Source organism: Macaca thibetana, chromosome 10 (genome assembly GCF_024542745.1).
Source record: "Macaca thibetana thibetana isolate TM-01 chromosome 10, ASM2454274v1, whole genome shotgun sequence".
Taxonomy (NCBI): Eukaryota; Metazoa; Chordata; class Mammalia; order Primates; family Cercopithecidae; genus Macaca; species Macaca thibetana.
Window position 1 is genome coordinate 50,943,226 of NC_065587.1, and position 27,712 is coordinate 50,970,937.

At 42.9% G+C, this 27,712-nt stretch overlaps 1 protein-coding gene across 2 annotated transcripts in view; it reads right to left on the reverse strand.

Annotated features, from left to right (window-relative positions):
• ARFGEF2 (ADP ribosylation factor guanine nucleotide exchange factor 2) overlaps positions 1-27,712 on the reverse strand; it is a 113,727-nt gene that overhangs the window by 38,798 nt on the left and 47,217 nt on the right. For both annotated transcript variants that reach the window (XM_050807427.1, XM_050807426.1), the window contains exons 11-25: positions 27,596-27,695; positions 26,736-26,875; positions 25,148-25,256; positions 23,827-24,010; positions 14,946-15,057; positions 14,201-14,406; positions 10,775-10,859; positions 10,499-10,670; positions 9,727-9,878; positions 9,479-9,607; positions 7,675-7,833; positions 4,251-4,398; positions 2,971-3,070; positions 908-948; positions 636-805 (exon numbers count right to left, since the gene is read on the reverse strand). In XM_050807427.1, coding sequence (XP_050663384.1) covers positions 636-805; positions 908-948; positions 2,971-3,070; positions 4,251-4,398; positions 7,675-7,833; positions 9,479-9,607; positions 9,727-9,878; positions 10,499-10,670; positions 10,775-10,859; positions 14,201-14,406; positions 14,946-15,057; positions 23,827-24,010; positions 25,148-25,256; positions 26,736-26,875; positions 27,596-27,695 — 2,007 coding nt within the window. The remainder of the gene's footprint in view (positions 1-635; positions 806-907; positions 949-2,970; positions 3,071-4,250; positions 4,399-7,674; positions 7,834-9,478; positions 9,608-9,726; positions 9,879-10,498; positions 10,671-10,774; positions 10,860-14,200; positions 14,407-14,945; positions 15,058-23,826; positions 24,011-25,147; positions 25,257-26,735; positions 26,876-27,595; positions 27,696-27,712) is intronic.

A 27,712-nucleotide genomic window follows, 5' to 3' on the forward strand; every position in this document is an offset into this window, starting at 1 on the left:
TTCTGTCTCCCAGGTTCAAGCAATTCTCCTGCCTCAGCCTATTAGCTGGGATTATAGGCAGACACCACCATGCCTGGCTAATTTTTTTGTATTTTTAGTAGAGACGGGGTTTCACTATGTTGGCCAGGCTGGTCTCGAACTCCTGACCTCGTGATCCACCCATCTTGGCCTCTCAAAGTGCTGGGATTACAGGCATGAGGCACCGTGCCTAGCCCAAATATTAATTTTTTCAACAAAAGTTTCAGAAGAATGGTGGCAATGGGTGCCAGAATACAAGAAGCAGTGACACTGAAGAGTGAAACTACCTGGAATGTCACTTAACATTAGGTTATTTAAAAGGCCTTTCTGGATTTCATTTAACAATGCTTCCAAACATCAGTGTATTTGTCCAGTGACTGTAATAATCTTTGTAGTCTTAGCCAACATCCTTCATGTGGGATATTAAAGTATTTTCAATACCACTGAATTTTTAATTCATTCTACATGAATTCTACCAATATATAAGTGTGATACTATTCCTATCAAGCTGTCCTTGACTCCACAGGGAAAATGAATTAGAGGCATCTAAAAGACTGGGCAAATTATTTATCACTTTTTTTTTTTAACAGGAATGGTTTTTAAATTTGAAGAGTTACCTTATTGAAGTGATCTCCAATCACATGCCATATTCGAGACCACTGCAGTCGGATCCGATTCATGTTGTAGTATGATATCTCCACAATCTTCTGCAAGCTGAACATGCGAGGATGGTGGGGGGAAGCCAGTTCATCCATGGACACAGCACACAGCCAGCGGACAAAGTCAACTACAGGCCAGACCCGACAACACATGCAAAGCCTCGTTAGGAACAGTCAGACGGTCACAGCATGAGGCTTCTGCAGTTGTCACAGGTAAGTCAAATACATACCTATTGCATTTCCATCCAGTCTGGTAGATCCAGTAAAAATTCTAGGAAGATAATTCCAGACAAAATAAACATTAGGCCGGTGTGGTGGCTCACACCTGTAATCTTAGCACTTTGGGAGGCCGAGGAGAGTGGATCGCTTGAGGTCAGGAGTTCAAAACCAGCCTGGCCAACATGGTGAAACCAGCCTCTACTAAAAATACAAAAAATTAGCCGGGCGTGGTGGCGGGCACCTGTAATCCCAGCTACTTGGGAGGCTGAAGCAGAAGAATCGCTTGAACTCGGAGGCAGAGGTTGCAGTGAGCCGAGATTGCACCACTGCACTCCGGCCTGGGCAACAGAGCCAGACTCTGTCTCAAAAAAGAAAAAATAAACAAATAAAAAATAAACATTAGATTTGGTAGCCTGAGGGCAATTCTGCTTCTGTCTTAGCACTGGGCATAAAAGCCAGATGACCTCTGGTCACACAGTTTTCTTTTTAATTAGATTTGTAAGATGAAGTTTCTCAAACTCTCAGACAAGGCAGAGAGGAAACATCAGGTCTGACACCTCCACCGAAATAAACGACGTGGTATTAGAAGTACAGAACAGTTCAAGGAAAGTGAACTGAGTTGAAAGCAGAAAAGCCTAGAGTGAGCAGAAGAGAAAGTGACACATCAAAAGACGGGGAAGCCTAGGTGCAGTGGCTCATGCCTATAATCCCAGCACTTTGGGAGGCCAAGTCGGGTAGATCACTTGAGGTCAGGAGTTCGAGCCCAGCCTGGCCAACATGGCGAAACACTGTCTCTACTAAAAATACAAAAATTGGCTGGGCATGGTGGTGCATGCCTGTAATTCCAGCTACTTGGGAGGTTGAGGCAGAAGAATTGCTTAAACCTGGGAGGCAGAGGTTGCAGTGAGCCAAGATCGCACCACTGCACTCCAGACTGGGTGACAGAGCGAGACCGTCTCAATCAATCAATCAATCAATCAATACATAAGATACAGTAAAAGAAATGACCAGAAGTAAAATGATATACTAGAAAATATCTATTTAACACAAAGAAGGCCATAATAATGGAGAAGACGGGAACAAAAAAGACATGACATTATACGCACTTAACAACAGAGGCAACATACATGAGTCGAAAAAGGATAGAATTAAAGGGAAAGATGTTGGTATAAGGAAACCACGTGGTTAATAGAATATGATGAATATTAAAATAATAAAATAAAAAGGAAAAGATGGACAATGAGACAATATCCAGAATAGGCAAATCTGTAGATCAGGTTACAGTGACTAAGGAATGGGGGAAGGAAAGAAAAGGAAACGGAGAGTGATTGTTAATAAGTACGAAGCTTCTTTATGGGAAATAGCTCTCCTGGACTTTTAGGTCAAGTTTTGAGTAAAGAGAAATAATAGACAAGTTTTGAGGGGAAAGAAAAAAAAAAAAAAGGAACCTGTCAACTCAGCCAACTCTCATTCGTGGGTAGGCTTTTTTTTTCTTTTTTTTTTGAGATAGAGTCTCATGCTGTCGCCCAGGCTGGAGTGCAATGGCACGATCTCGGCCCACTACAACCTCTGCCTCCTGGGTTCAAGATATTCCCCTGCCTCAGCCTTCCCGGTAGCTGGGATTACAGGCATGTGCCACCACGCCCGGCTAATTTTTTTTTTTTTTGTATTTTAGTAGAGACAGGGTTTCACCATGTTGGCCAGGATGGTCTCGATTTCCTGACCTCGTGATCCGCTCACCTCAGCCTCCCAAAGTGCTGGCATTACAGGCGTGAGCATGGGTAGGTTTTTAATCCTAAACTCTTCTTGTGATTTTTAAAAAAATAATCTCTACTAAGGAAACAAGGTAATTTAAACATCAATATAAACTCTTATTTTTGACATAATTTGTCACAATGTTAAAGTTATAACTTTTCTAAAAGGTCAAAATGCAAATAAATGTGACGCTTAAGCAATTTGTAGGTAACAACACTTGTATCAGTTAAACAAATTAGGAATCATTCATGTCCAGTAACTACAGAGAGGCCACCAAACCACTGGGTAGTTCAGGGTCACTGAAGAATAAAATCATTACCTGTCCACAGCTACAACTACACTCTGTGAGCTGGTCTCACCAACCGATTCTTGGAAGCTGGCCATCTGTCTTTTATCCACTCCACCACTCACCAAATTACCTGAAACACAATGCACAACATCAGCAGTACTTCAAAAACAGTCAAGTATTTAGAACAAAGCATCCTGTTATGTCAACGTGCAGGGACACAGGACATAAATGGGAATGATTCTGCAAGTTCAAAAAACAAACAAAAACCCACTGATGATAAAAGTAAAGTTATGTTTTGGCATTTGGCATTTAAAACATATCCTTAGTATAAGCTTTCTTGTTTGTACCAGTCATCTATCTTTCTCTATAATCTTTTACCTTTTTGTAGTATTAAAGGCCTATATTTAGGAAAACAAATTGGAATCAACTGATACTAATCCAGAGCTCCTAGAACATGCAATGGCTCACACCTGCTGAATGCTTGGTGCGCTTCACAGAATTTCATTTCACTCATCCTCACGAGTACCCTAAGAAGTGTGTGCTATTACAATTCCCCATTTTCCAGTCCATACTTTTAACCATGACAGTGTACTATTCCATTCATTAAATGGGACCTAGAAGCGTACACTCTGTAGTTGGATGGCTTGGGGCTTGAATCCTACCACTGACACTCCTTTGCAGTATGATGTTGCTCATATTTTTTCACCCCATGCCTCAGTTTTCTCAATTACAAAATGGGGAAGCTAACAGTCCCTGTTCTCATTGGATTGTTATGAGCATGAAATGAGTCAAAATATATAAACTGAGTGCTCAGAATATGATGTGGCACATTTGTTTGCCCTATTTACTATTATTACTATGTTACATCTATCAGAAGAGTCTCTCAATCCAATGTATAGCCAGAGAAATAATTCTACTTGCATAAGAATACTGTTTAATACAAGCCCCCCCAATAAAGATGGAAGAAATGTTGAATCTACCCTTTAAAATCTAGAGACACAAATACACACCCCTCTAATGCCAGTCACTAGAGATTTGGTCATTTTAAAGCAAATACTTTTTCTCCCCAATACAGGTATATAAAGAAAAGTAATGCACCCTACTGACTTTGGTAAAATAGACATTCTACTCAACAGTTTAATCACAATTAAGGGAGCTGAAGCAGCATGTCCACTTGCATTCATGAATACACTGTCAGATGGCACAAAAGGAAGAGATGGTTTACATGACAGTCCTGACGAGACAAGAAGGGTTTTATCCCCATTAGCTTGCAAATCTGTGACTGTCAGCTGGGGGGCCTGGTGTCTTACCGAGGCCAAGGCCCATGAACTCTTCTCCTGCCAATGTGTGGCCCTTCAGGCTCCCTTCTCTTTCACGCCCGGATCCAGACAGGTAGCGCGTCTTCACACCGGTTCCTATCAGCTGAGCGAGCTCCAGCTGGCTGATGCATTTCAAGATCTAAGAGAAAGAAGGTATGAAGAAATGAGTTCCCACCTTACAGCTAGAAAAAGGGCACTGTAATCTTAAGTTAGTTGTTAAAAAAAAGTTGGTTCAATGGAGTTATGCCATATAGATGTTTATGCAAATTTAGCAACTCTCAATAAAGAGAGAAAAAGCATTTGACTGGGGCGGGGGAATTCCTCCCACCATGCCACTTAATAGGCACATCATTTAGTCACCCCCACCTCCTTTTTCCACTCTCCTCATGAGACGACAAGATACCAGCCTCATTGGCCTCAGTGTTGCTCCTTTAACTTGTCATCTCTTGTCCTACCCCAGGGCCTTTGCACTCACTGCTTCTTATGCCTGGGATGTTGTCTCCCCATGGCTCACTCCTTCAATTCCCAGCTCAGACACGTGTGTCCCTCTCAGAGAGATCTTTCTTGTGAGATCGTACCTTCCCATTACCATGCACTGCTCATACTTCTTTTTTCTTAGTACCACTTTTTGGCATTAGACCATATATTTATTTATTTGTTTCCTGCCTTAGATGCCAAGAGGACATTAACTCTGTCTTGTTCACTGCTGAACACTTAAGTCCCTAGCACTTAAAATCATTGGCAATCGTTAATTGGTTTAACTAAAGGAATGAGAATATGCTGTACAGCAGGCATGCAGTGGGAGATGAGGCTGGATCTCCTGGTCCTGAGGGGCACCTCTGGTGCTTGAGGACGCACATCTGCACACGGGCCCTCTCCCACCTGAAGCTCAGCCGTAGAAAGAGAAACTAGTCCCAACTTCTGTCAGAGGAAACACTGGCTACATGAAACTTACTGAGGAATGGCACGTAGACCTCCAGGGAAACCCTAAGGAATTTTCATGGGAACTTCTCATTGAAACTCAGTGTTGCTTTTTACGCTTACCTTACAATTCAGTCCCAGGGTCCAGGAGTCCAGTATACTCCACTATACCACTGAGCAGTGTCGAGTATCTTTACTTATAAATTGCTTTCCTCTTGACTAGGAAATAGACTTAATTCCACCAAAGAGAATCATCCCCTGATTTCTTCACACAGCATGATACTATTAAATTATTATTAGTAAGCTAGTAATGCCGTCCCTTTTGCAGAAGCTGTGGACAGCTGGAATCTCAAGTGTGTCACCAATACTGAAAGGTCAAGGGCTTATTAGTTCCAAGCTGATTTCTCAGGGCTTCTGACAACCACACAGGTAGCTAATTAGTTTTTAACATTCCTAGATTCTGCCATATACTTGGCAGGCAGCAGGAACCTCATATTGATAATATCTCCCAGGCTAAAAAAATGTTTTAGAAGAAAAAGCAACTATTCATTGATTCTCTAGGTATTATGGCTCCTTAGAAGGCAGGAAATGATTTTTAAAAGCACACAACTCAAAATATATATTTTTTTCTTTTAGAGACAAGGTCTTGCTCTGTTGCCCAGGCTGGAGTGCAGTAGTGCAATCATGGCTCACTACAGCTTTGAACTCCTGGGCTCAAGCAATCCTGCTGCCTCAGCCTCCTGAGTAGCTGGGACTACAGGCATGCACCAGCATGCCTAGGTAATTTTAAAAAAATTTTTTTTAAGATATGGGGTCTTGCTATGTTGCCCAGGCTGGTCTGGAACTCCTGGCCTCAAGCAATCCTTCTGCCTCAACCTCCAAAAGTGCTGGGATTACAGGTGTGAGCCACTGTGCCCAGCTATAACTCAGTTATTTCTAACATGGACTACTCAGAATTGTGACAGACAGGGGAAACGCTCGTGAAGAGGGGCAAAGCCATGTGCCACAGAGATGACAGCAGGTAACACTATTGAATTCTTAACTACTTGCCAAATAGTCCCAAGCCCTGTTCATTCTCACAACCACCCTATGAAGATTGTAGAGATGAAGAAGGTGGGACTCGGTGACTAAGTAACCTGCCTACGCCATCCAGGCAGGAAGACGTGGAGCCCCAAATCGGACCCCAGTTGCCGGGCTCTAGGGCCTTTACTCTTGAGCCATGTGGTCCACATGGGGAAGAAGGATGACAGCAATTTTCTTCCTATGTCAAACTGTCCTTTACATTCTTCATAGCCTCATCTCTATTCTTTCACAGTTTTCTCTCTAAACAAAAAAGTAATACATGCAGATGGTAGAAAAAATTAGAAATTAAGAAAAAAAAAGAACAAAACAGTTTCCATAATTCTCTCTCTCAGACAGAATGTTAACGCTTTGGTCTGTCCTTTCAAACTCCATTCTCTGTGTATTTTGCCACGAGAGACAATGCCTCACAATGTCTTATAACAACTTGTAATTTTATTGTGACCATTTTCCCACAATAGTCTTTAATACCATCTTTTATCTTCTTTTCTGAAATCTCTTTTAATTCCTAGGTAACCCTCCTCCCTTCCACTTATTTTTCTTGCAATCTATTTGCTGAAAAACCTGGTCATCTGCTCTGCAGGTCTGTCACACCTAGAATTTCCAAGCTGCACCCTCGTATCTAACATGTTTCTCTGTCCACTATATTTCCTATAAACTGGCAATATAGGCTTGAATCGATTCACATTTGAGTTGGGGCTAGAACATTTCTTAGGTAGTATTGTGTACTTCCATCAGAGAGCACACACTATCTGCCTGTCTTTCTTTTCCACAACATTATTTTAGATGGCCACATAACATTCTAAAAAATGCTGTACCATACCTTTTTAAAGAAGTAGCAATGTCTTATATTGTTGGGACATCTAGCTCTTTTTAGCCCTTTTCCCCAGAAAAACTAAAACTGCAACAAATATCCTTTTAAATACATTGTTGTACGCATAAGTAACTATGTCCTTGCGTGAGAATCTTAGAATACTGTTTTAAAAATGAATGAACTCACTGGCACTCTCCCTAACACCTCATCGTGACTGTCAACCATTTCTAATCAGGCTCCTAGCTTTGTCTTAAAATTACACATTGATGATAGGAGCTCCCAAGCTCCCAAGAGGTCCATAAGGACTAAAAAACAAAACAAAACAAAACAAAGTGGCGCTAATATGGAAAGAAAGTTGCAACAACAGAAGTACACTTCATGGGGGACACTGGCTGCTGGGTGCAAGGGTGCTCACTGTGAGCTGGTGCACCTGAACTCACCCCCACCTTTCACAGCCCCAAAGAGGGTGACTTTCAGATACATGAGGCACAATGAGGCTTGACTTCAAGAAAAACGGAACTGACCAAATTAGAGCAACAATGAATAAAAGAAGCCAGGAGTCATCCTAACTGAGAAAAGGCAATTCAAAGAGACACATACCTCATGCCAGGAATTCCCAAGGTAGTTGCCATCGGTGTGAGCCACTGTGATAAGTGTCTTAATGGTGTCGATGTTTTTCTGCTTCATTTCTGTGATGCTGGAGCTGGCTGTGAGCAGGGAGAAGCGAGCAAGAGCCTGAACATAGGCATCTCGTTCCAGCTGTAACAGAAGCCAAAGAGAGAACACTGTGACTCCAACCGTAGTGTGGCCATTCTCACATCTGCAGGGCTGGCACACTGGGCTTCTCTGATACCTTTTGTATGCACATTGACTGGCTTTCTGCACATTAGCTCAACAGTTATTCCATGCTAATGCCCTCTTGCTTTTGGAACATCTTGCAGAGGCTATCTATGCACTGCCACATGTTTGAGAAGCAGCTCTCTCCTTTCTAATTGACTTCAGCCAAGCTTACCTGGCCCATGTTCCACTATGTCTGTTGAATGCTAAGACTGTCATATACATTGACATCTGCAACAATTCTGCCAGGCAGGTCTGTTTTCTCAAGTTTACAAATGAGGAAGTGAATTGGTGTCTTGGAGAGACATTAGCTGAGCCAGTGTCACATGGTTGGAGAAGGGGCAGAGCAGGGGTTTGAAAACTAGATGGTCTAACTTCAAAGCTTGTGGTCTTGGTATAAAAGAAAATGTCAAATGAATGGGAACAGAAGATTGAGTTTGTAAGAATAAATGGGGTGCAACTTCTGACTTACAAAGTGATGCATGGGATTGCCAACCTCCTAATTTCATAACAGTTTCAGAATTACATTTATTTGCTTGAACTTTCCAAGTTTCAAAAGGTTTACAGACATATTCATATTCTTCAGGGAGGAGTTGGAAATATGGGAAATTATAATAAAAACTGATGTTAAAAAGAAAATACTATTGGCCAGGTACGGTGGCTCATGCCTGTAATTCCAGCACTTTGGGAGGCCGAGGCAGGCGGATCACGAGGTCAGGAGTTCGAGACCAGCCTGGCCAACATGGTGAAACTCTGTTTCTACTAAAAAATACGAAGTTAGCCAGACGTGGTGGTGTGAGCCTGTGGTCCCAGCTACTCGGGAGGCTGAGGCAGGAGAATGGCATGAACCCGGGAGGCAGAGCTTGCAGTGAGCCAAGATCTCTCCACTGCACTCCAGCCTGGGCGACAGAGCGAGACTCCATCTCAAAAAAAAAAAAAACAACAACAACAACAACAACAAGAAAATAGTATTTTTAAGCACCAAAGCAGGCAAGTTAGGCAGATGAACAGGAAGTCTGTTTTGTCTAAGCCAGTCAAGTAGCTTGGACACTACCTATCCTTATTTTTTTTGGAGATGGAGTTTCGTTCTTGTTGCCTAGGCTGGAGTGCAATGGTGCAATCTCGGCTCACCGCAACCTCTACCTCTGGGTTCAAGCCAGTCTCCTGCCTCAGCCTCCCGAGTAGCTGGGATTACAGGCACGTACCACCACGCCCGGCTAATTTTGTATTTTTAGTAGAGACGGGGTTTCTCCATGTTGGTCAGGCTGGTCTCGAACTCCCGACCTGAGGTGATCTGCCTGCCTCGGTCTCCCAAAGTGCTGGGATTATAGGCGTGAGCCACCGTGCCCAGCCTACCCATTCTTAAAGACAGTTTTAATCCGTATCTCCATTTTTGCCCCTAATGAGCTGTCATCACAAAGCTATGGATTTCTTGTCAGTAGGCATGAGTAAGTAGTTTGCTAAGACTCTTGATTAACTGAAAATTTCTGATCATTTCTAAGTTTTGCCAAATCTAAAAGAACACAACCCACCAGTATCTCTGGAGCGCTGCTGACTTAACACCTACCTGCATTCCAAAGATGCAGGCAATTCGGATTGCACATCGGATACCTTCCAAACACAAGGAGGCCACTTCAGTGTCGTCACAGTTCTGGAGTCCGATGCTGTAGGCTGCCAATAGTGGCGTCCACACCAGCTATCAAGGAAGGAAGGTTTCAGTAACATCCAGAGTTTCAGCGTGGAAAGAGTACTTCTAGCTGGCCAGCTTCAGAATCAGGCTTAGCCACATGCTTGCTGAGTTCTCAGGATACTCACTTTGAACATTGGGCGGACGTGGTCCAGGTGAGTGGCACTCGTAAACGGGGCTTTTGCATGGCTCACAGCCTCCATCAGAGCTTTGGCTGTTTTAGCCATTTGCTCCATCTCTAAGTTGTACAGGAGCCGCCGCTGCTTTTCACTAGCTACATCTATAAAGTAAGAGCACGATAGGTGTGGCCAGCCATCACCTGAGGGCTGGCTACATGCCATGCACTGTTTCAAAAGATACACAATGATTAACTCCTAAATCCTCCCAACCATCTCGTGAGTCCGTTACAAATATTATTACCATTTAACAGATGGGAAAAATGAGCAGGTAAGTCACTTGCCCAGGGTCATACAATTACTAAGTAGAGGAGCTGGGACTTGATCTAAGGCAGTGTGGCTCTAGAGCCTGCACTCTAAACCACTACCCTTTGCTGCTTCTCAAACGGTGAAACTGACAGGTCCCCAGGGGCCATAACTAATAGAATTCTAATCAAGGTGGGCACAATCACCACTGAATTAAAGTGAAGTTTTAAGGAACACTTTTTGGGAGTAATTTAGTTCTCAGATTACTAATTTCAAATTCCTTCTTGCTCCTCATCAGAAATCTAGCAAGACAGTGACATTATAAAAGACCTAACATAATCACAATAATTAGTTCAATCACATTTCCTATTCAGATATCTAGATATGCACATTAAATTTATCACCAGAGTATCTAATCATGCACTCTGATACACTAACAAATTAGAACTAAAAGAAATAATTTGCCATTAGACCTTACTCTGCTTAGTAGATTTGGTAGCAATCGTGAGCTCTTTTGTTTCTTTCATTGCAATTTTCTTGCCTTCTATCTCTTCATAGATGCTTGAGAGATACTCTTCTGGCAGATCTTTACTATCATTGATACCCCGATTCATTTTAATATACTGCTCTTTTGTCATTTTATTTTTTACCTGTAATTAAAAAAGAAATTAAAAACCATTTTAAAAACATTCAATTGCCCAAGTAAAGCCACTTATTTAGCTACTACAACATGTAAATCATTGAACTACTTTACCTGAGGACTGTGCAAGTCTGTAGTTAGCATAATAATTGAATATGCTAGGACATAAGCAGTGTCAGCACTAGCAAACAGAGTTTGCCTGGAGAAAAAAATTCGAGATATCAATATTCATAGTGATGAGGTTTAGAAGATGCAATGCTAACAGAGACACACTTCATGAGAAAAGCAGCCGATTACTCCCCTTGATTCCAAATGAGGCAAGAGTTTTTACGCTTTCATCATCACTGAATAAGACTTAGCAACCCAGAGTGTAGAAAAAGCTCATTAACAATCTGTATCAAATTTTAGGCTTCTTTGGCAGGGCGTGGTGGCTCAGGCCTGTCATCCCAGCACTTTGGGAGGCAAAGGTGGGTGGATCACCTGAGGTCAGGAGTTCGAGCCCAGCCTGGCCAACATGGTGAAACCCCGTCTCTACTAAAAATACAAAACTTAGCTGGGAGTGGTGGCAGCTGCCCATAATCCCAGCTATTCAGGAGGCTGAGGCAGGAGAATCGCCTGAACCTGGGAGGTGAAGGTTACAGTGAGCCGAGACTGCGCTACTGCACTCCAACCTGGGTGACAGAGACGGTCTCAAAATAAATAAATAAATAAATAAATAAAATAATTAAAATTTAGCCTTCTTTGAATAAAGCAATTTCAAATAATTTTTTTAAAAAGACTCTAAGAAGCATCTGGGGCCAAGACTAGGGCGAGGCAAGTGAGCAGGTCAGGAGATCTTACACTTGGTGCCGACCCTGAGAGGGCAACTCACCACATTTCACACACTAAGTGCCTTGAGTGCCTCCCCGCACCCTGTCCTGTTCCTGAGAACATCTATTTTGTGCCATGCACTGTGCTAGACATGAGATATAAAGATGACTAAAACTGCTGTTTAGCTGTTAGTTATAGTCTATATTATCCATTATAACATTGAACAGTAGAAATACCATGGAAAATATTTATGTTGTTCTAAAAAATATGCTGGTGAAGTCTGACTTTTTTGCCTTAGTCAAGAAGAGAAGGATAGCAACATGTGGATGCACAGCCTCATACAATATGAGGCTGAAGCTAGAAACTGTTCTGTCCAAACTGTCCATAACAGAAACAGTAGAAATTTTGAAGAACACAACAAAGGTATTTTAGTATGAGATGAAACTGGGTCACATATTGACCGACTAAGCAAAACAGACCAAGGCTTCCAGGTCCACATAAGAGATACGTTTAAAGTAAACGGCATCTAATTATGCCTTCACAGAGAGTTCTAATGTCCCTTTGGTTAAAATGATCATATGCTGCCTTTGCCAATCCTGCCACCTCCTGGGGACAGCCTGCCATATACTTGGAAGACTGGGAGCAATTAATATGAAAACAAAGTTGACTGGAGAGGCAAAACGGTTATTAAAATGTTTCAACCAGGTGTGGTAGCTCACATTTGTAAATCTCCCACTTTGGGAGTTCGAGGCAGGGGGATCCCTTGAGGCTAGGAGTTCAAGACCAGACTGGGCAACATGGTGAAACTCTCTCTCTGCAGAAATATGATACAAAAAATTAGCCAGGCACAGTGGCATGCACCTGTAGTCCCAGCAGTTCAGGAGGCTGAGGTGGGAGGACTGATCGAGCCCAGGAGATCCAGGCTGCAGTGATCTGTGATCACGCCACTGTACTCCAACCAGGGCAAGAGAGCAAGACCCTCTGTCTCAAAAAAAATAGTTTCTACTGAACAATTTCCACATCATGGTCACAGTATATTCAGACCTATTTCTTTCTTTCTTTCTTTCTTTTTTTTTTTTTTCTTTTGAGACAGAGTCTCGCTTTGTTGCCCAGCCTGGAGTGCAGTGGCATGATCTCAGATCACTGCAAGCTCCACCTCCCAGGTTCACGCCATTCTCCTGCCTCAGCCTCCCGAGTAGCTGGGACTACAGGCACCCACTACCACACCCAGCTAATTTTTTTGTATTTTTAGTAGAGACGGGGTTTCACTGTGTTAGCCAAGATGGTCTCGATCTCCTGATCTTGTGATCCACCCGCCTTGGCCTCCCAAAGTGCTGGGATTACAGGTGTGAGCCACCGCGCCCAGCCGACATATTTCTAATTTAATGTTCGGTGGAGAGAACATGAGTTTTTTTCTTTGAGACAGAATCTACCTCTGTCATCCAGGCTGGTGTGCAGTGGTGCAATCTTGGCTCACTGTAGCCTCTGCCTCCCAGGTTCAAGCAATTGTCCTGCCTCAGCCTCCGAGTAGCTGGGATTACCCAGCTAATTTTTTTTTTGTATTTTTGGAAGAGATGGGGTTTCACCATATTGGCCAGGCTGGTCTCAAACTTCTGACCTCAAGTGATCTGCCCGTTCTAGCCTCCCAAAGTGCTGGGATTGTAGGCGAGAGCCACTGTGTCCAGCCCAAACATGAGCTTCTGAGTTACAGAAATCCATATTCAATCCTGGCTCTGCTCCTTACTAGCTGATTAATTTTGGACAGGCTGCTTAATCTCTCAGATTCTCAATTTCCTCATCTGTAAAACAGGGATACTATTCCTGGGCTTGCCATTCATTAAATTAAATGCATGTAAAACCCATGGCATGGCCCATACACAGGGGGTATTTAATAATGGTTTGTTCCTCTTCCTATTTCCACTTCTTACAAAATCACGAACCGCCCATCAAAAAAGGTCCCCAGATAAAATCATGCACTTTGATGCTTTTTATTACTTATGTAGCTATTTCTGTAACCTTGTCATCAGTATGTAATTAAAAAAAACCCAATATCCTTGAGATCTACCCCATATATTAAATCAGGGGAACTGTTTTTGATTAGGGAAGAGGTGCCCAATTGTCTCCTCTCAACTTATGAAACTACTCTTTTTTTTTTTTTTTTTTGAGACGGAGTCTCGCTCTGTCACCCAGGCTGGAGTGCTGTGGCCGGATCTCAGCTCACTGCAAGCTCCGCCTCCCGGGTTCACGCCATTCTCCTGCCTCAGCCTCCTGAGTAGCTGGGACTACAGGCGCCCGCCACCTCACCCGGCTAGTTTTTTGTATTTTTTAGTAGAGACAGGGTTTCACCGTGTTAGCCAGGATGGTCTCGATCTCCTGACCTCGTGATCCGCCCGTCTCGGCCTCCCAAAGTGCTGGGATTACAGGCTTGAGCCACCGCGCCCGGCCGAAACTACTCTTTTACAGTTGCTAACAGCATGGGCTTTAACTGCGTGATCTTAGGCAAGTTAACCTCTCTGGTCCTCAATCTCTCTGTCCATAGAATAGGGACATAAACAGATTGCTGTGAGGTCTTACGTGAAATAATCCCTTAGCACAGTGCCTGGCCCACAGTAAACAAAAGCTTCAGTTGCTTGGCACAGATATACAAAGATTAAACCCCAACCAAATTAAAATTAGTGTTCTGAGGCAGGCAAACAGATGATCTGGGAGGGACTCAAAATCAGTGCTCACCCTTGGTTGCATTCTATGTATCTTGCAGCAAACTTCTCCATTAATCGGTCAATCTTTTGGGCTTCCCCAGGTAGGCGGAAACCTTCTAGGAATGTCCGCAGGGCTGAGACAAATTCTTTTTCACAGAAGTCAAGTTGGTCCACGTAGGCATACATCACCTCCTTGTTGAACCTTGTGCTATCTCCCAGAAAATCGCCTACTTGGGTCTAAAACATACACACTCACTTATATCTAGAAATTGTCAAATACAAACCCACAGCAAAACCCAGCAGCCAAAGGGTGGAGTCAGAATAGCCTGGCCCTAACTGTCCAGAATAGGCTGGACTGCTAAAAAAGATAGGGAACTCCCTGACCTGCCCACCCACCCACCCATTCCAGAAGCAGCCTGTCCTGCATGGATGAAGGAAGAGGAGGAGGCACAACAGACTTAAAATGGAGAGAATGATGGGGCACACTCAGGAGGTTAGTTGCAGACAGGCAGCCAGAAGAACTGTTTCTGGCAGTCAAGGAACACTTCCAGCTCTGATACTTTTCCAGCAAATATGCAGCCACCTGCTGGGAGGCTAGTTTATTCCCATCAAAGAGCTTTCTGCAACACTAGCCACAGGGATACGCAGGACTGCTGTAACCAGGGAGTGGACAATAGACAATGTACTCAGGGCCAGCCAATCTCGAGGTTAAAACTGGTGAGGGCTCACAATCACCTGACAGAACTCACATGCAAGTGCTACACCCCCAGCCTTACGGAATCCAGGCGCTCCTCCTGGTGCAGGAATTGGGCTATATCTTCAACTGACGTTCCCAGCATGCCCTGCTCCTGGAGAAACTGGATCCCCCTCTTGGGTTTCTTGTTGAACCTGTTTCAAGCAGAGATGGGACACAAGTTGCTTATTTCAAAATCTGGAGGATAGCAAAAGCTGGTATTTGAGATAAATTATAACAGAATACTATGAACATGCCATTACATATAAGCTAGCAAGGTCATGTCTGTACTGGCAGCTTTTCCAAATTCCGTCTTCAATTTCTGACCCAGCTACACCTGGTCAGAGTCTGCTGGTTGTCACCTCATATCCACTATCTCCTTCTCAACACTAACAGAACCCTACATGTTTAGTTGGGCACACTGCCACGTAGAATAAAAACATTTCCCTGCCTCCCTTAAATAAAGGATGGCCATGTGATAAACTTTCAGCCAGCGAGGTAGGAGCAGAAGTGGTGTGGGTACTTCTAGGAAGGACCCTTAAACAAAGTCAACTCAGGTGGGAAGTCTGCTCTTTCCTCTTTTTGTTCTTTCCCTCCTCTTCTCCAGAATGTTTGTGGGATGGCTGGTACTCCAGCAGTCATCTTATACCATGAGACCACCCTCTCTGGCTAAGTATGGTGAAGCAGACAGATAAAAGGAGCCTGGATCTATGATGTCCTTAAGAGCCACCGTAGCAGCCTTAGACTGTCTGCTTTTGGATTTCCTTGAGAGAGAAATACAAAGTTAAGCATGTTATTTTGTATTTATTTTTTTTCTTTCTCTACTTTTTTTGCTTTTGTTTTTGTTTTTTTAATTTAAGAGACAGGGTCTCACTGTATTGACCAGGCTGGTCTGGAACTCCAAGTGATCCTCCCACCTTGGCCTCCCAAAGTGTTGGGATAACGGGCGTGAGCCATCATGCCCATTCTATTTTTTATTTCCTGTTAAAGGAAGGCAAAGCTAACCAATGTATAAACTCAACTTATTATTTACCAGGCCTGAGCTGCAGGGTGATATTCATGGGTAAGCACAAACTGGCAAGCATCATGAAAGACATGAATGGGGCAAGGAAGGAAATTAACTTGGGACCTGTTTAGATAGCGCAGTTGCTACAGGCCTCTGAGGAAGAGATGTTTTACCAAGTCTGAGGGATGAAAAGAGGCAAGAGAATTTTAAGCAGAAGGCACCATGGTGAAAAGAGCTGGAGGTGTTCAATGGACTGAAAATACATTGTGTGACTCAAGGGAATTGGCAGATGAGATCAGCAACGGAGGCCAGAGGCTGGGTCAGGCCACGATACAGAACAGGAAACCTGGAATGACTTAGGCAGGAGAGTGATAAGACTTGATTTATGGGTTTTTTTTTTTTTTTTGAGACGGAGTCTCGCTCTGTCACCCAGGCTGGAGTGCTGTGGCCGGATCTCAGCTCACTGCAAGCTCCGCCTCCCGGGTTCACGCCATTCTCCTGCCTCAGCCTCCTGAGTAGCTGGGACTACAGGCGCCCGCCACCTCACCCGGCTAGTTTTTTTGTATTTTTTAGTAGAGACAGGGTTTCACCGTGTTAGCCAGGATGGTCTCGATCTCCTGACCTCGTGATCCGCCCATCTCGGCCTCCCAAAGTGCTGGGATTACAGGCTTGAGCCACCGCGCCCGGCCGACTTGATTTATGTTTTAAAAAGATTAGCTGCTGTGGGCAGAATACACTGGAGGGAGGTGGGGTGGTGACAGCAGAAATGAGAAGATGAAACATGTCAGTTAATAAGTGAGTACTGTAACTTCAACTCTTAAGTTGAATTTACTAAGTTAACTAATCATTCACAAGTTGGAATATATGATTGTGTATGTGTTGATGTGTGTAAAAGACTGGAAAGAAACACATAAAGATTTACCAATGATTGTGATGATGACGCTGTGGTTATATGGGAGAATGTCCTTTATTTTTCAGAGAGATTTGGTTAAGGTCTCATGATGGCTACCAATCACTTTGAAATGGTTCAGAAAAATATACACATAAATAAAACAAGTAAGATTCCGTTCCAAGATGGCCAAATAGGAATAGCTCCGGTCTGCAGCTCCCAGCATGATCAATGCAGAAGATGGTGATTTCTGCATTTCCAACTCAGGTGCCTGGTTCATCTCACTGGGACTGGTTGGACAGTGGGTGCAGCCCACAGAGGGCGAGCTGAAGCAGGGTGGGGCATCGCCTCACTCAGGAAGCGCCAGGGGTCGGGGGATTTCCCGCTCCTAGCCAAAGGAAGCCGTGACAGACCATACCTGGAAAATCGGGACATTCCTGCCCAAATACTGCGCTTTTCCAATGGTCTTGGCAAACGGCACACCAGGAGATTATATCCCCTGCCTGGCTCGGCAGGTCCCACGCCCACGGAGCCTTGCTCACTACTAGCTCAGCAGTCTGAGATCAACCTGTGAGGCAGCAGCCTGGCAGGGTGACGGTCGTCCATCATTGCTGAGGCCTGAGTACGTAAACAAAGCAGCCAGCAAAGCTCGAACTGGGCAGAGCCCACCACAGCTCTGCAGGGCTGCTGCCTCTGTAGACTCTACCTCTGTGGGCAGGGCATAGCGAACAAAAGGCAGCGGAAACTTCTACAGACTTAAACATCCCTGTCTGACAGCTCTGAAGAGAGCAGTGGTTCTCCAAGTATGGTGTTTGAGCTCTGAGAACAGACAGACTGCCTCCTCAAGTGTGTCCCTGACCCCCATGTAGCCTAACTGGGAGACACCTCCCAGTAGAGGCTGACTGACACCTCATACAGGTGGGTGCCCCTCTGGGACACAGCTTCCAGAGGAAGGATCAGGCAGCAATATTTGCTGTTCTGCAGCCTCTGCTGGTGATACTCAGGCAAACAGGGTCTGGAGTGGACCTCCAGCAAACTCCAACAGACCTGCAGCTAAGGGACCTGACTGTTAGAAGGAAAACTTAACAGAAAGGAATAGCATCAATATCAACAAAAAGGACATTCACACCAAAACCCCATCTGTAGGTCACCAGTATCAAAGACCAAAAGTAGATAAAATCACAAAGATGGGGAGAAATCAGAGCAGAAAAGCTGAAAATTCTGAAAACCAGAACACCTCTTTTCCTCCAAAGGACTGCAATTACTCCCCAGCAATGTTTCAGAACAAAACTGGATGGAAAATGACTTTGACGAGCTGCCAGAAGTAGGCTTCAGAAAGTCGGTAATAACAAACTTCTCTGAGCTAAAGGAGGATGTTCAAACCCATCGCAAGGAAGCTAAGAACCCTGAAAAAAGATTAGACAAATGGCTAACTAGAATAAACAGTATAGAGAAGATCTTAAATGACCTGATGGAGCTGAAAAGCATGGCATGAGAACTACGTGATGCATGCACAAGCTTCAATAGCTGATTTGATCAAGTGGAAGAAAGAGTATCAGTGACTGAAGATCAAATTAATGAAATAAGGAGAGAAGAGAAGTTTAGAGAAAAAAGAATAAAAAGAAACAAACAAAGCCTCCAAGAAATATGGGACTATGTGAAAAGACCAAATCTACGTTTGATTGGTGTACCTGAAAGTGACAGGGAGAATGGAATCAAGTTGGAAAACACTCTTCAGGATATTACCCAGGAGAACTTCCCCAACCTAGCAAGGCAGGTCAACTTTCAAATTCAGGAAATACAGAGAACACCACAACGATACTCCTAGAGAAGAGCAACTCCAAGACACACAATTGTCAGATTCATCAAGGTTGAAATGAAGGAAAAAATGGTAAGGGCAGCCAGAGAGAAAGGTTGGGTTACCCACAAAGAGGAGCCCATCGGACTAATAGCGGATCTCTTGGCAGAAACTCTACAAGCCAGAAGAGAGTGGGGGTCAATATTCAACATTCTTAAAGAAAAGAACTTTCAACCCAGAATTTCATATCCAGCCAAACTAAGCTTCATAAGTGAAGGAGAAATAAAATCCTTCGGACAAGTAAATGCTGAAAGATTTTGTCACCACCAGGCCTGCCTTACAAGAGCTCCTGAAGGAAGCACTAAACATGGAAAGGAACAACTGGTACCAGTCACTGCAAAAGCATGCCAAAGTATAAAGACCATCGATACTAGGAAGAAACTGCATCAACTAACAGGCAAAATAACCAGCTAACATCATAATGACAGGATCAAATTCACGCACAACAATATTAACCTTAAATGTAAGTGGGCTAAATGCCCCAATTAAAAGACACAGACTGGCAAATTGGATAGAGTCAAGACCCATCAGTGTACTATCTTCAGGAGACCCATCTCACATGCAGAGACACACAGAGGCTCAAAATATAGGGATGGAGGAAGATCCATCAAGCAAATGGAAAGCAAAAAAAGCAGGGGTTGCAATCCTAGTCTCTGATAAAACAGACCTTAAACCAACAAAGATCAAAAGAGACAAAGAAGGCCATTACATAATGGTAAAGGGATCAATTTAACAAGAAGAGCTAACTATCCCAAATACATATGCACCCAATACAGGAGTACCTAGATTCATAAAGCAAGTCCTTAGAGACTACAAAGAGACTTAGACTCCCACACAATAATAATGAGAGACTTTAACACCCCTCTGTCAATATTATACATACCAACAAGACAGAAAGTTAACAAGGATATCCAGGAATTGAACTCAGCTCTGCACCAAGCGGACCTAACAGACACCTACAGAACTCTCCACCCCAAATCAACAGAATATACCTTTTTCTCAGCACCACATCGCACTTATTCCAAAACTGACCACATAGTTGTAAGTAAAGCACTCCTCGGCAAATGTAAAATAATAGAAATCACAACAAACTGTCTCTCAGACCACAGTGCAATCAAATTAGAACTCAGGATTAAGAAACTCACTCAAAACCACACAACTACATGGCAACTGGACAACCTGCTCCTGAATGACTACTGGGTAAATAACGAAATGAAGGCAGAAATAAAGATGTTATTTGAAACCAATGACAACAAAGACACAACGTACCAGAGTCTCTGGACACATTTAAAGTAGTGTGTAGAGGGAAATTTATAGCACTAAATGCCCACAAGAGAAAGTAGAAAAGATCTAAAACTGACACCCTAACTCACAGTTAAAAGAACTAGAGAAGCAAAAGCAAACAAATTCAAAAGCTAGCAGAAGGCAAGAAATAACTAAGATTAGAGCAGAACTAAAGGAGATAGAGACACAAAAACCCTTCAAAAAAATCAGTGAATCCAGGAGCTGTTTTTTCAAAAAAGATCAACAAAATTGATAGACTGCTAGCAAGACTAATAAAGAAGAAAAGAGAGAAGAATCAAATAGATGCAATAAAAAATGATAAAGGGGATATCACCACTGATTCCACAGAAATACAAACTACCATGACAGAATACTATAAACACCTCTATGCAAATAAACTAGAAAATCTAGAAGAAATGGATAAATTCCTGGACACATACACCCTTCCAAGACTAAACCAGGAAGAAGCTGAATCTCTGAAGAGACCAATAACAGGCTCTGAAATTGAGGCAATAATTAATAGCCTACCAACCAAAAAAAGTTCAAGACCAGATGGATTCACAGCCGAATTCTACCAGAGGTACAAAGAGAAGCTGGTACCATTCCTTCTGAAACTATTCCAATCAACAGAAAAAGACAGAATCCTCCCTAACTCATTTTATGAGGCCAACATCATCCTGATACCACAGCCTGGCAGACAAAACAAAAAAAGAGAATTTTAGACGAATATCCCTGATGAACATCAGTGCGAAAATCCTCAATAAAATACTGACAAATCGAATCCAGCAGCACATCAAAAAGCTTATCCACCATGATCAAGTCGGCTTCATCCCTGGGATGCAAGGCTAGCTCAACATATGCAAATCAATAAATGTAATCCATCACATAAACAGAACCAACGACAAAAACCACGATTATCTCGATAGATGCAGAAAATTTTGCCTTTGACAAAATTCAACAGCCCTTCGTGCTAAAAACTCTCAATAAACTAGGTACCAATGGGATGTATCTCAAAATAATAAGAGCTATTTATGACAAACCCACAGGCAGTTATCATACTGAATGGGCAAAAACTGGAAGTATTCCCTTTGAAAACTAGCACAAGACAGGGATGCACTCTCTCACCACTCCTATGCAACATAGTGTTGGAAGTTCTGGCAAGGGCAATCAGGTAAGAGAAAGAAATAAAGGGTATTCAATTAGGAAAAGAGGAAGTCAAATTGTCCCAGTTTGCAGATAACATGATTGTATGTTTAGAAAACCCCATTGTCTCAGCCCAAAATCTCCTTAAGCTGATAAGCAACTTCAGCAAAGTCTTAGGATATAAAATCAATGTGCAAAAATCAAAAGCATTCCTTTACACCAATAAGAGATAAACGGAGAGCCAAATCGTGAGTGAACTCCCATTCACAATTGCTAGAAAGAGAATAAAATACCTAGGAATCCAACTTACAAGGGATGTGAAGGACCTCTTCAAGGAGAACTACAAACCACTGCTCAACGAAATAAAAGAGGACACAAACAAATGGAAGAACATTCCATGCTCATGGATAGGAAGAATCAATATCATGAAAATGGCCATACCGCCCAAGGTAATAGATTAAATGCCATCCCCATCAAGCTACCAATGACTTTCTTCACAGAATTGGAAAAAACTACTTTAAAGTTCACATGGAACCGAAAAAGAGCCCGCATTGCCAAGATAATCCTAAGCAAAAAGAACAAAGCTGGAGGCATCACACTATCTGACTTCAAACTATACTACAGGGCTACAGTAACCAAAACAGTGTGGTATTGGTACCAAAGCAAAGAGATAGACCAATGGAACAGAACAGAGGCCTCAGAAGTAACACCACATCTACAGCCATCTGATCTTTGACAACCCTGAGAAAAACAAGAAATGGGGAAAGGATTCCCTGTTTAATAAATGGTGCTGGGAAAACTGGCTAGCCATATGTAGAAAGCTGAAACTGGATCCCTTCCTTACACCTTATACAAAAATTAATTCAAGATGGATTCAAGACTTAAATGTTACACCTAAAACCATAAAAACCCTAGAAGAAAACCTAGGCAATACCATTCAGGACATAGGCATGGGCAAGGACTTCATGACTAAAACACCAAAAGCAACGGCAACAAAAGCCAAAACAGACAAATCGGATCTAATTAAACTAAAGAGCTTCTGCACAGCAAAAGAAACTACCATCAGAGTGAACAGGCAACCTACAGAATGGGGGAAATTCTTGCAATCTACCCATCTGACAAAGGGCTAATATCCAGAATCTACAAAGAACTTAAACAAATTTACAAGAAAAAAAACAAGCAACCCCATCAAAAAGTGGGCAAAGGATATGAACAGACACTTCTCAAAAGAAGACATTTATGCAGCCAACAGACACATGAAAAAATGCTCATCATCACTGGTCATCAGAGAAATGCAAATCCAAATGACAATGAGATACCATCTCAAACCAGTTAGAATGGCGATCATTAACAAGTCAGGAAACAACAGATGCTGGAGAGGATGTAGAGAAATAGGAACACTTTTACACTGTTGGTGGGAGTGTAAACTAGTCCAACCACTGTGGAAGACAGTGTGGCGACTCCTCAAGGATCTAGAAATAGAAATACCATTTGACCCAGCAATCCCATTATTGGGTATATACCCAAAGGATTATAAATCATGCTACTATAAAGACACACGCACACATATGTTTATTGTGGCACTATTCACAGTAGCAAAAACTTGGAACCAACCCAAATGTCCATCAATGACATACTGGATTAAGAAAATGTGGCACATATACACCATGGAATACTATGCATCTATAAGCAAGGATGAGTTCATGTCCTTTGCAGGGACATGGATGAAGCTGGAAACCATCATTCTGAGCAAACTATCACAAGGACAGAAAACCAAACACTGCATGTTTTCACTGATAGGTGGGTACTGAACAATGAGAACACTTGGACACAGGGCGGGGAATATCACACATAGGGGGCCTGTCGCGGGGTGGGGCGCAGGGGGAGGGACAGCATTAGAAATACCTAATGTAAATGATGAGTTAATGGGTGCAGCCAACCAACATGGCACATGTATACCTACGTAACAAACCTGCAAGTTGTGCGTATATACCCTAGAACTTAAAATATAAGAAAATAAAATAACACATCTAAAAAAAAAATAAGACAAACGGTAATTTTTTGCTAAGTTGAAATTTTTCATAATATACAGTTGAAAAAAAATGCACCAATGGTGATTTCCTCAGGCAGTAATTTTTTTGACACAGAGTCTCTGTTGCCCAGGCTGGAGTGCAGTGGCGCGATTTCAGCTCACTGCAAGCTTCACCTCCTGGGTTCATGCCATTCTCCTGCCTCAGCCTCCTGAGTAGCTGGGACTATAGGCACCCACCATCACGCCCAGCTAATTTTTTGTATTTTTAGTAGAGACGGGGTTTCACCGTGTTAGCCAGGATGGTCTCGATCTTTTGACCCCGTGATCCGCCCACCTTGGCCTCCCAAAGTGCTGGGATTACAGGCATGAGCCACTGTGCCGGGCCATCTCGGGCAGTAATTTTATGAGTGATTTTTACATTATTACTTTATACTTTTCTGTATTTTCTAAATAGGTTTTATTATTTTCATTAGAAAGGGGGAAAAAAAGGCTGCATCAACCACACAAAGGTATTAAAATTTTCTCTGTCTCTGTGCACAGACACACACACATACGCTCATTCACTGATTGCATGGCTCAATCGGGCTCAGCCACAAGTGCCAGCATCAGCCTTTTTGTAAACAGGCATTTCCTTTTCAGGAATCAGTCCCAGGTTCCCAGAGAAAATATGGCTTTGCTAGAATCCCTGCTAGTTAACAGCAGCCACACTCACAGCTCGATGCCGTGTTCGATGATTTCTTTTTGTTGCTTGATGACCTCAAATTGCTCGGGGTCATCCTGAACAGTTGTCTGGGTCCCTGAGGACACTGTGGACTCCATGGATGTCACACTACACCGTCTCGCCATGTCAAGGCCTTTCCCATCCCCCATTTCCTGATCCATGAGCCTCTCCTGACCTGCAGAGAAGTAAAAGTAAAGGAAGCCAAATAAGCAGGTGGGGGACAGACATAGCCAAGCTAGGTCTGGCTGCATGGCTCCATTTCCCAGACCTGTAATAGCAACAACTCTATACCATAAAGATTATAAGCATGAAACCTTAGTATCTGATACTTTACTTAAAAACTTGTTTCCTCATGGAACTTGATGAGCTAATTCTTTTTTTTTTTTTTGAGATGGAGTCTCACACTGTCGTCCTGGCTGGAGTGCAGTGGCGCAATCTCGGCTCACTGCAACCTCCGCCTTGCAGGTTCAAGTGATTCTCCCGCGTCAGCCTCCAGAGTAGCTGGGATTACAGGCGCCCACCACCATACCCGGCTAATTTTTTGTATTTTTAATAGAGACAGGGTTTCACTATGTTGTTCAGGCTGGTCTTCAATGCCTCATCTCGTGATCCACCACCCTCGGCCTCCCAAAGTGCTGGGGTTATAGGCATGAGCCACCACACCAGGCCTTGATGAGCTAATTCTAAAATTCACATGAAAGTGTAAAAAAGGCAAAATAACGAGCAAGACAACTAAAAGAACAATGAATAGGAGGACTTGCCCTACAAGACACCAAAAACAAGTGCGGTGTTGGTGTTAAAACAGACAAACAGAACAGAATAGAAAATCTAGAAAGAAGGCCAGGCACAATGGCTCACATCTGTAATCCCAGTGCTTTGGGAGGCTAAGGTGGGAGGACTGCTTGAGCCCAGGAGTTTAAGGCTGCAGTGAGCTACAACTGCACCACTGTACTCCAGCCTGGGTAATGGAAAGAGACCCTGTCTCTTTAAAAAAATTAAAATTCCAGAAACAGACTTACATACATAGGAACATTTGGTGTATCATAAAGGTGATGCTTTGAATCAGTGAGGGAATGAGCAACTATTAAAAAGGCACTGGAGCAACTGGCTCTGCATTTGAAACAATGAAGTTACAGCATAACTTCACACAACTCCAGATGCATTAAAAAGCAGAACTTTCAAAATAATATAGGTATTTAGCAAACCAAAAAGGCTTTTTCAATTCTAAAACAACTATACTAAGACAACTGTTCCCAGTAGTCACAGGAGCCTATTAGGAACGGAGGTGGGTATGGCAGCAACGCTGTCTCACCGAGGCTGGTCTGGTGGTTGGGATTCACATACAGGTCTTTGCTCCACTCCACCATGCACTTGAGAATGGACACGAGACACTCCAGGCCTTTCTTCCTCAGGCTGAGCTCCTAAGGGACGAAGTGACACAGGAAAGAGACTTAAGAGAAAAACAAAGAGAACAGACATCTATGAGGCTTTCTCGGACCCCAGTGAGGCTATGAGATAAATCACTGACAGTCAGTGCTATTAAGGATGAAACAAACCCAGAGCTAAGAAGTGACAAGTATCAAGGATACATTGCGAAAACCCTGGACATCTCTAAAGATGCTCATTATAAACACTCCAGCAGCAAAAATATGGGACATGTGTTTTCCTAAAATGAACAACGTTATTTGGATTTTCAAAAGAAGTTTTCATTCATTGCTTGTGTGATTAAAAAAAAAACTTTAAATTTTATTATTTTTTTTTAATAACAAGGTCTTGGCCAGGTGCTGTGGTTCACGCCTGTAATCCTAGCACTTTGGGAGGCTGAGGCGGGGGGATCACCTGAGGTAAGGAGTTCAAGACCAGCCTGGACAAGATGGTGAAACCCCGTCTCTACTAAAAAGACAAAAATAAGCCGGGTGTGGTGGCAGCCACCTGTAATCCCTGCCACTCGGGAGGCTGAGGCAGGAGAATCACTTGAACCTGGGAGGTGGACGTTGCAGTGAGCTGAGATCGTGCCACTGCACTCCAGCCTGGGTGACAGAGCGAGATTCTGTCTCCAAAAATAAAAATAAAAAAAAAAATCACACACAAATAACAAGGTCTTAACCAGTGACTCTGAAAAAAAGGAGAAAAGAACCTTGAATTATGCTGCAAGTGACTCTGGATACAACATATCCCCTAAACACCCACAAATGCATTCCATTTTAAGGCTCACCCTTTAAGTAAATAAAAATACTGATTTTCAAAAATAAATAGCATTCTTAAATAACAAGTTGAATATGAGTTGCAGATCATCTAAAAAACTGCAAATATTTTAGATTCAAAACAGCATCTCGGACAGCACAGATTTCTGTGATTCTAATGACAACTATGACCATCTTTTAGGAAAAATGCCCATACACCAAAATTCCACACATAATTCCAGGGAGGTCGGAGACCCTCTGACCAGTTCATTCAGAAACCTAGAGTTAAGCATCCTATTTTCTTTGTAGGTGCTCTAATAAGGTATTCTGCTCCTAGCCAATCTCCTTTGCCTCTATTGCAGACTGGGATCCTGTTTTCCTTTGGAAGGGTGACTGAGAATGAATTTGCTTCCTATGGGTCTCAGCTCAAAGGTCACCTTCTAAGGGATACTACCCTAATGACTCCATTAAGAATTACAGCACCCCACCTCCAGCACTTCCTCTCTGCCGTCCCTGCTTTATTCTTCTCTGCAGACCTTATGATCATCTGAACTGACTTCTTTAATGTCGTTTTATGATGGCGGGAAATGTGAGAATACGTATGCCTGTTTTGTTCACTGCTATATCAAGGACAGTGCCTGGCATGTGGTGGCACTCAATAAATGTTTATTGGAATGAATAAACTTTAATACAATTGAGTGTCCACAGTGTTTTTACCTGCAGAGGTGTCATTCCCAGCTCATGTCCACTTCTTCCCTGAGCAATTTTGGATAAATCATTTACAAGGCGCTCGAAAATGTTAGCAGCATTTAAATCACAGTCGTAGTTGACATAAATATCCACAACACACTGGGCATCTTGGAAAATAACATACAAGTATCAGAAATTCTGATCAAAGAGCAGTTATGTTTTCTTATCAAACAAGATGTTTGCCAACAAATTTCCCCAGTGAACTACAGGCTCCAGTGGCCGCATCTCACTCAGGAAACACATGTTGGAAGTACTAGGAAGCTGGCAGAGAGGAGGTTGTTTTCAGGCCCGCTTCTGAGCAAACTGAAATCTCAGGCGGTTCATTCCACCCGTCCAAAGCTCACTTTTCTCATCAAGGAAGGGGCTAACAATTGCCTGATCCACCTCTTAAAGTTGTGTCACTCTTATAAAAATACATTAGATGCCAGACAAGCAGGATGCTTACTTTGAGGCCACACAATTGTATAGTGTAAGGTAAATCCACATTTACCATAGCACCCAATCAAAAATTGGCAGCACCAATATCTTAGGTCCTGTGACTAACAGTACTCGGCTTGTAGGTAATGTAACCAAGTGTTCCAGTTTGATGAGATTAGGGGGTTTCTGGGACATGAGACTTAGTGCTAAAACCAGGAAGTCCTTGGCAAACCAGCCTGAGTTGGTCATCCTCTAAAAAAGGAGAGGTGGGACAGGACTAGGTTAGAATTAGCCTTTTATTTCCAATCCTTCTTTAAAACTCTAAAAGGAGGAGTTAAAAGTCTTAATCTGAGCTTTGGCAAATTAAAGCATCAAAAGTCCAGTGGATGAGTGTCCCCAGGTGAAAATACCTGCACAGATCCTCGTCAGAGTCTGAATGACCATCCACCTGTGCTCAAAAGAACTTGTTGATGTTTCTAAAATGTTCAAGAAAATTTCTTTGAAAAAGACCTATATGACATAAAGAC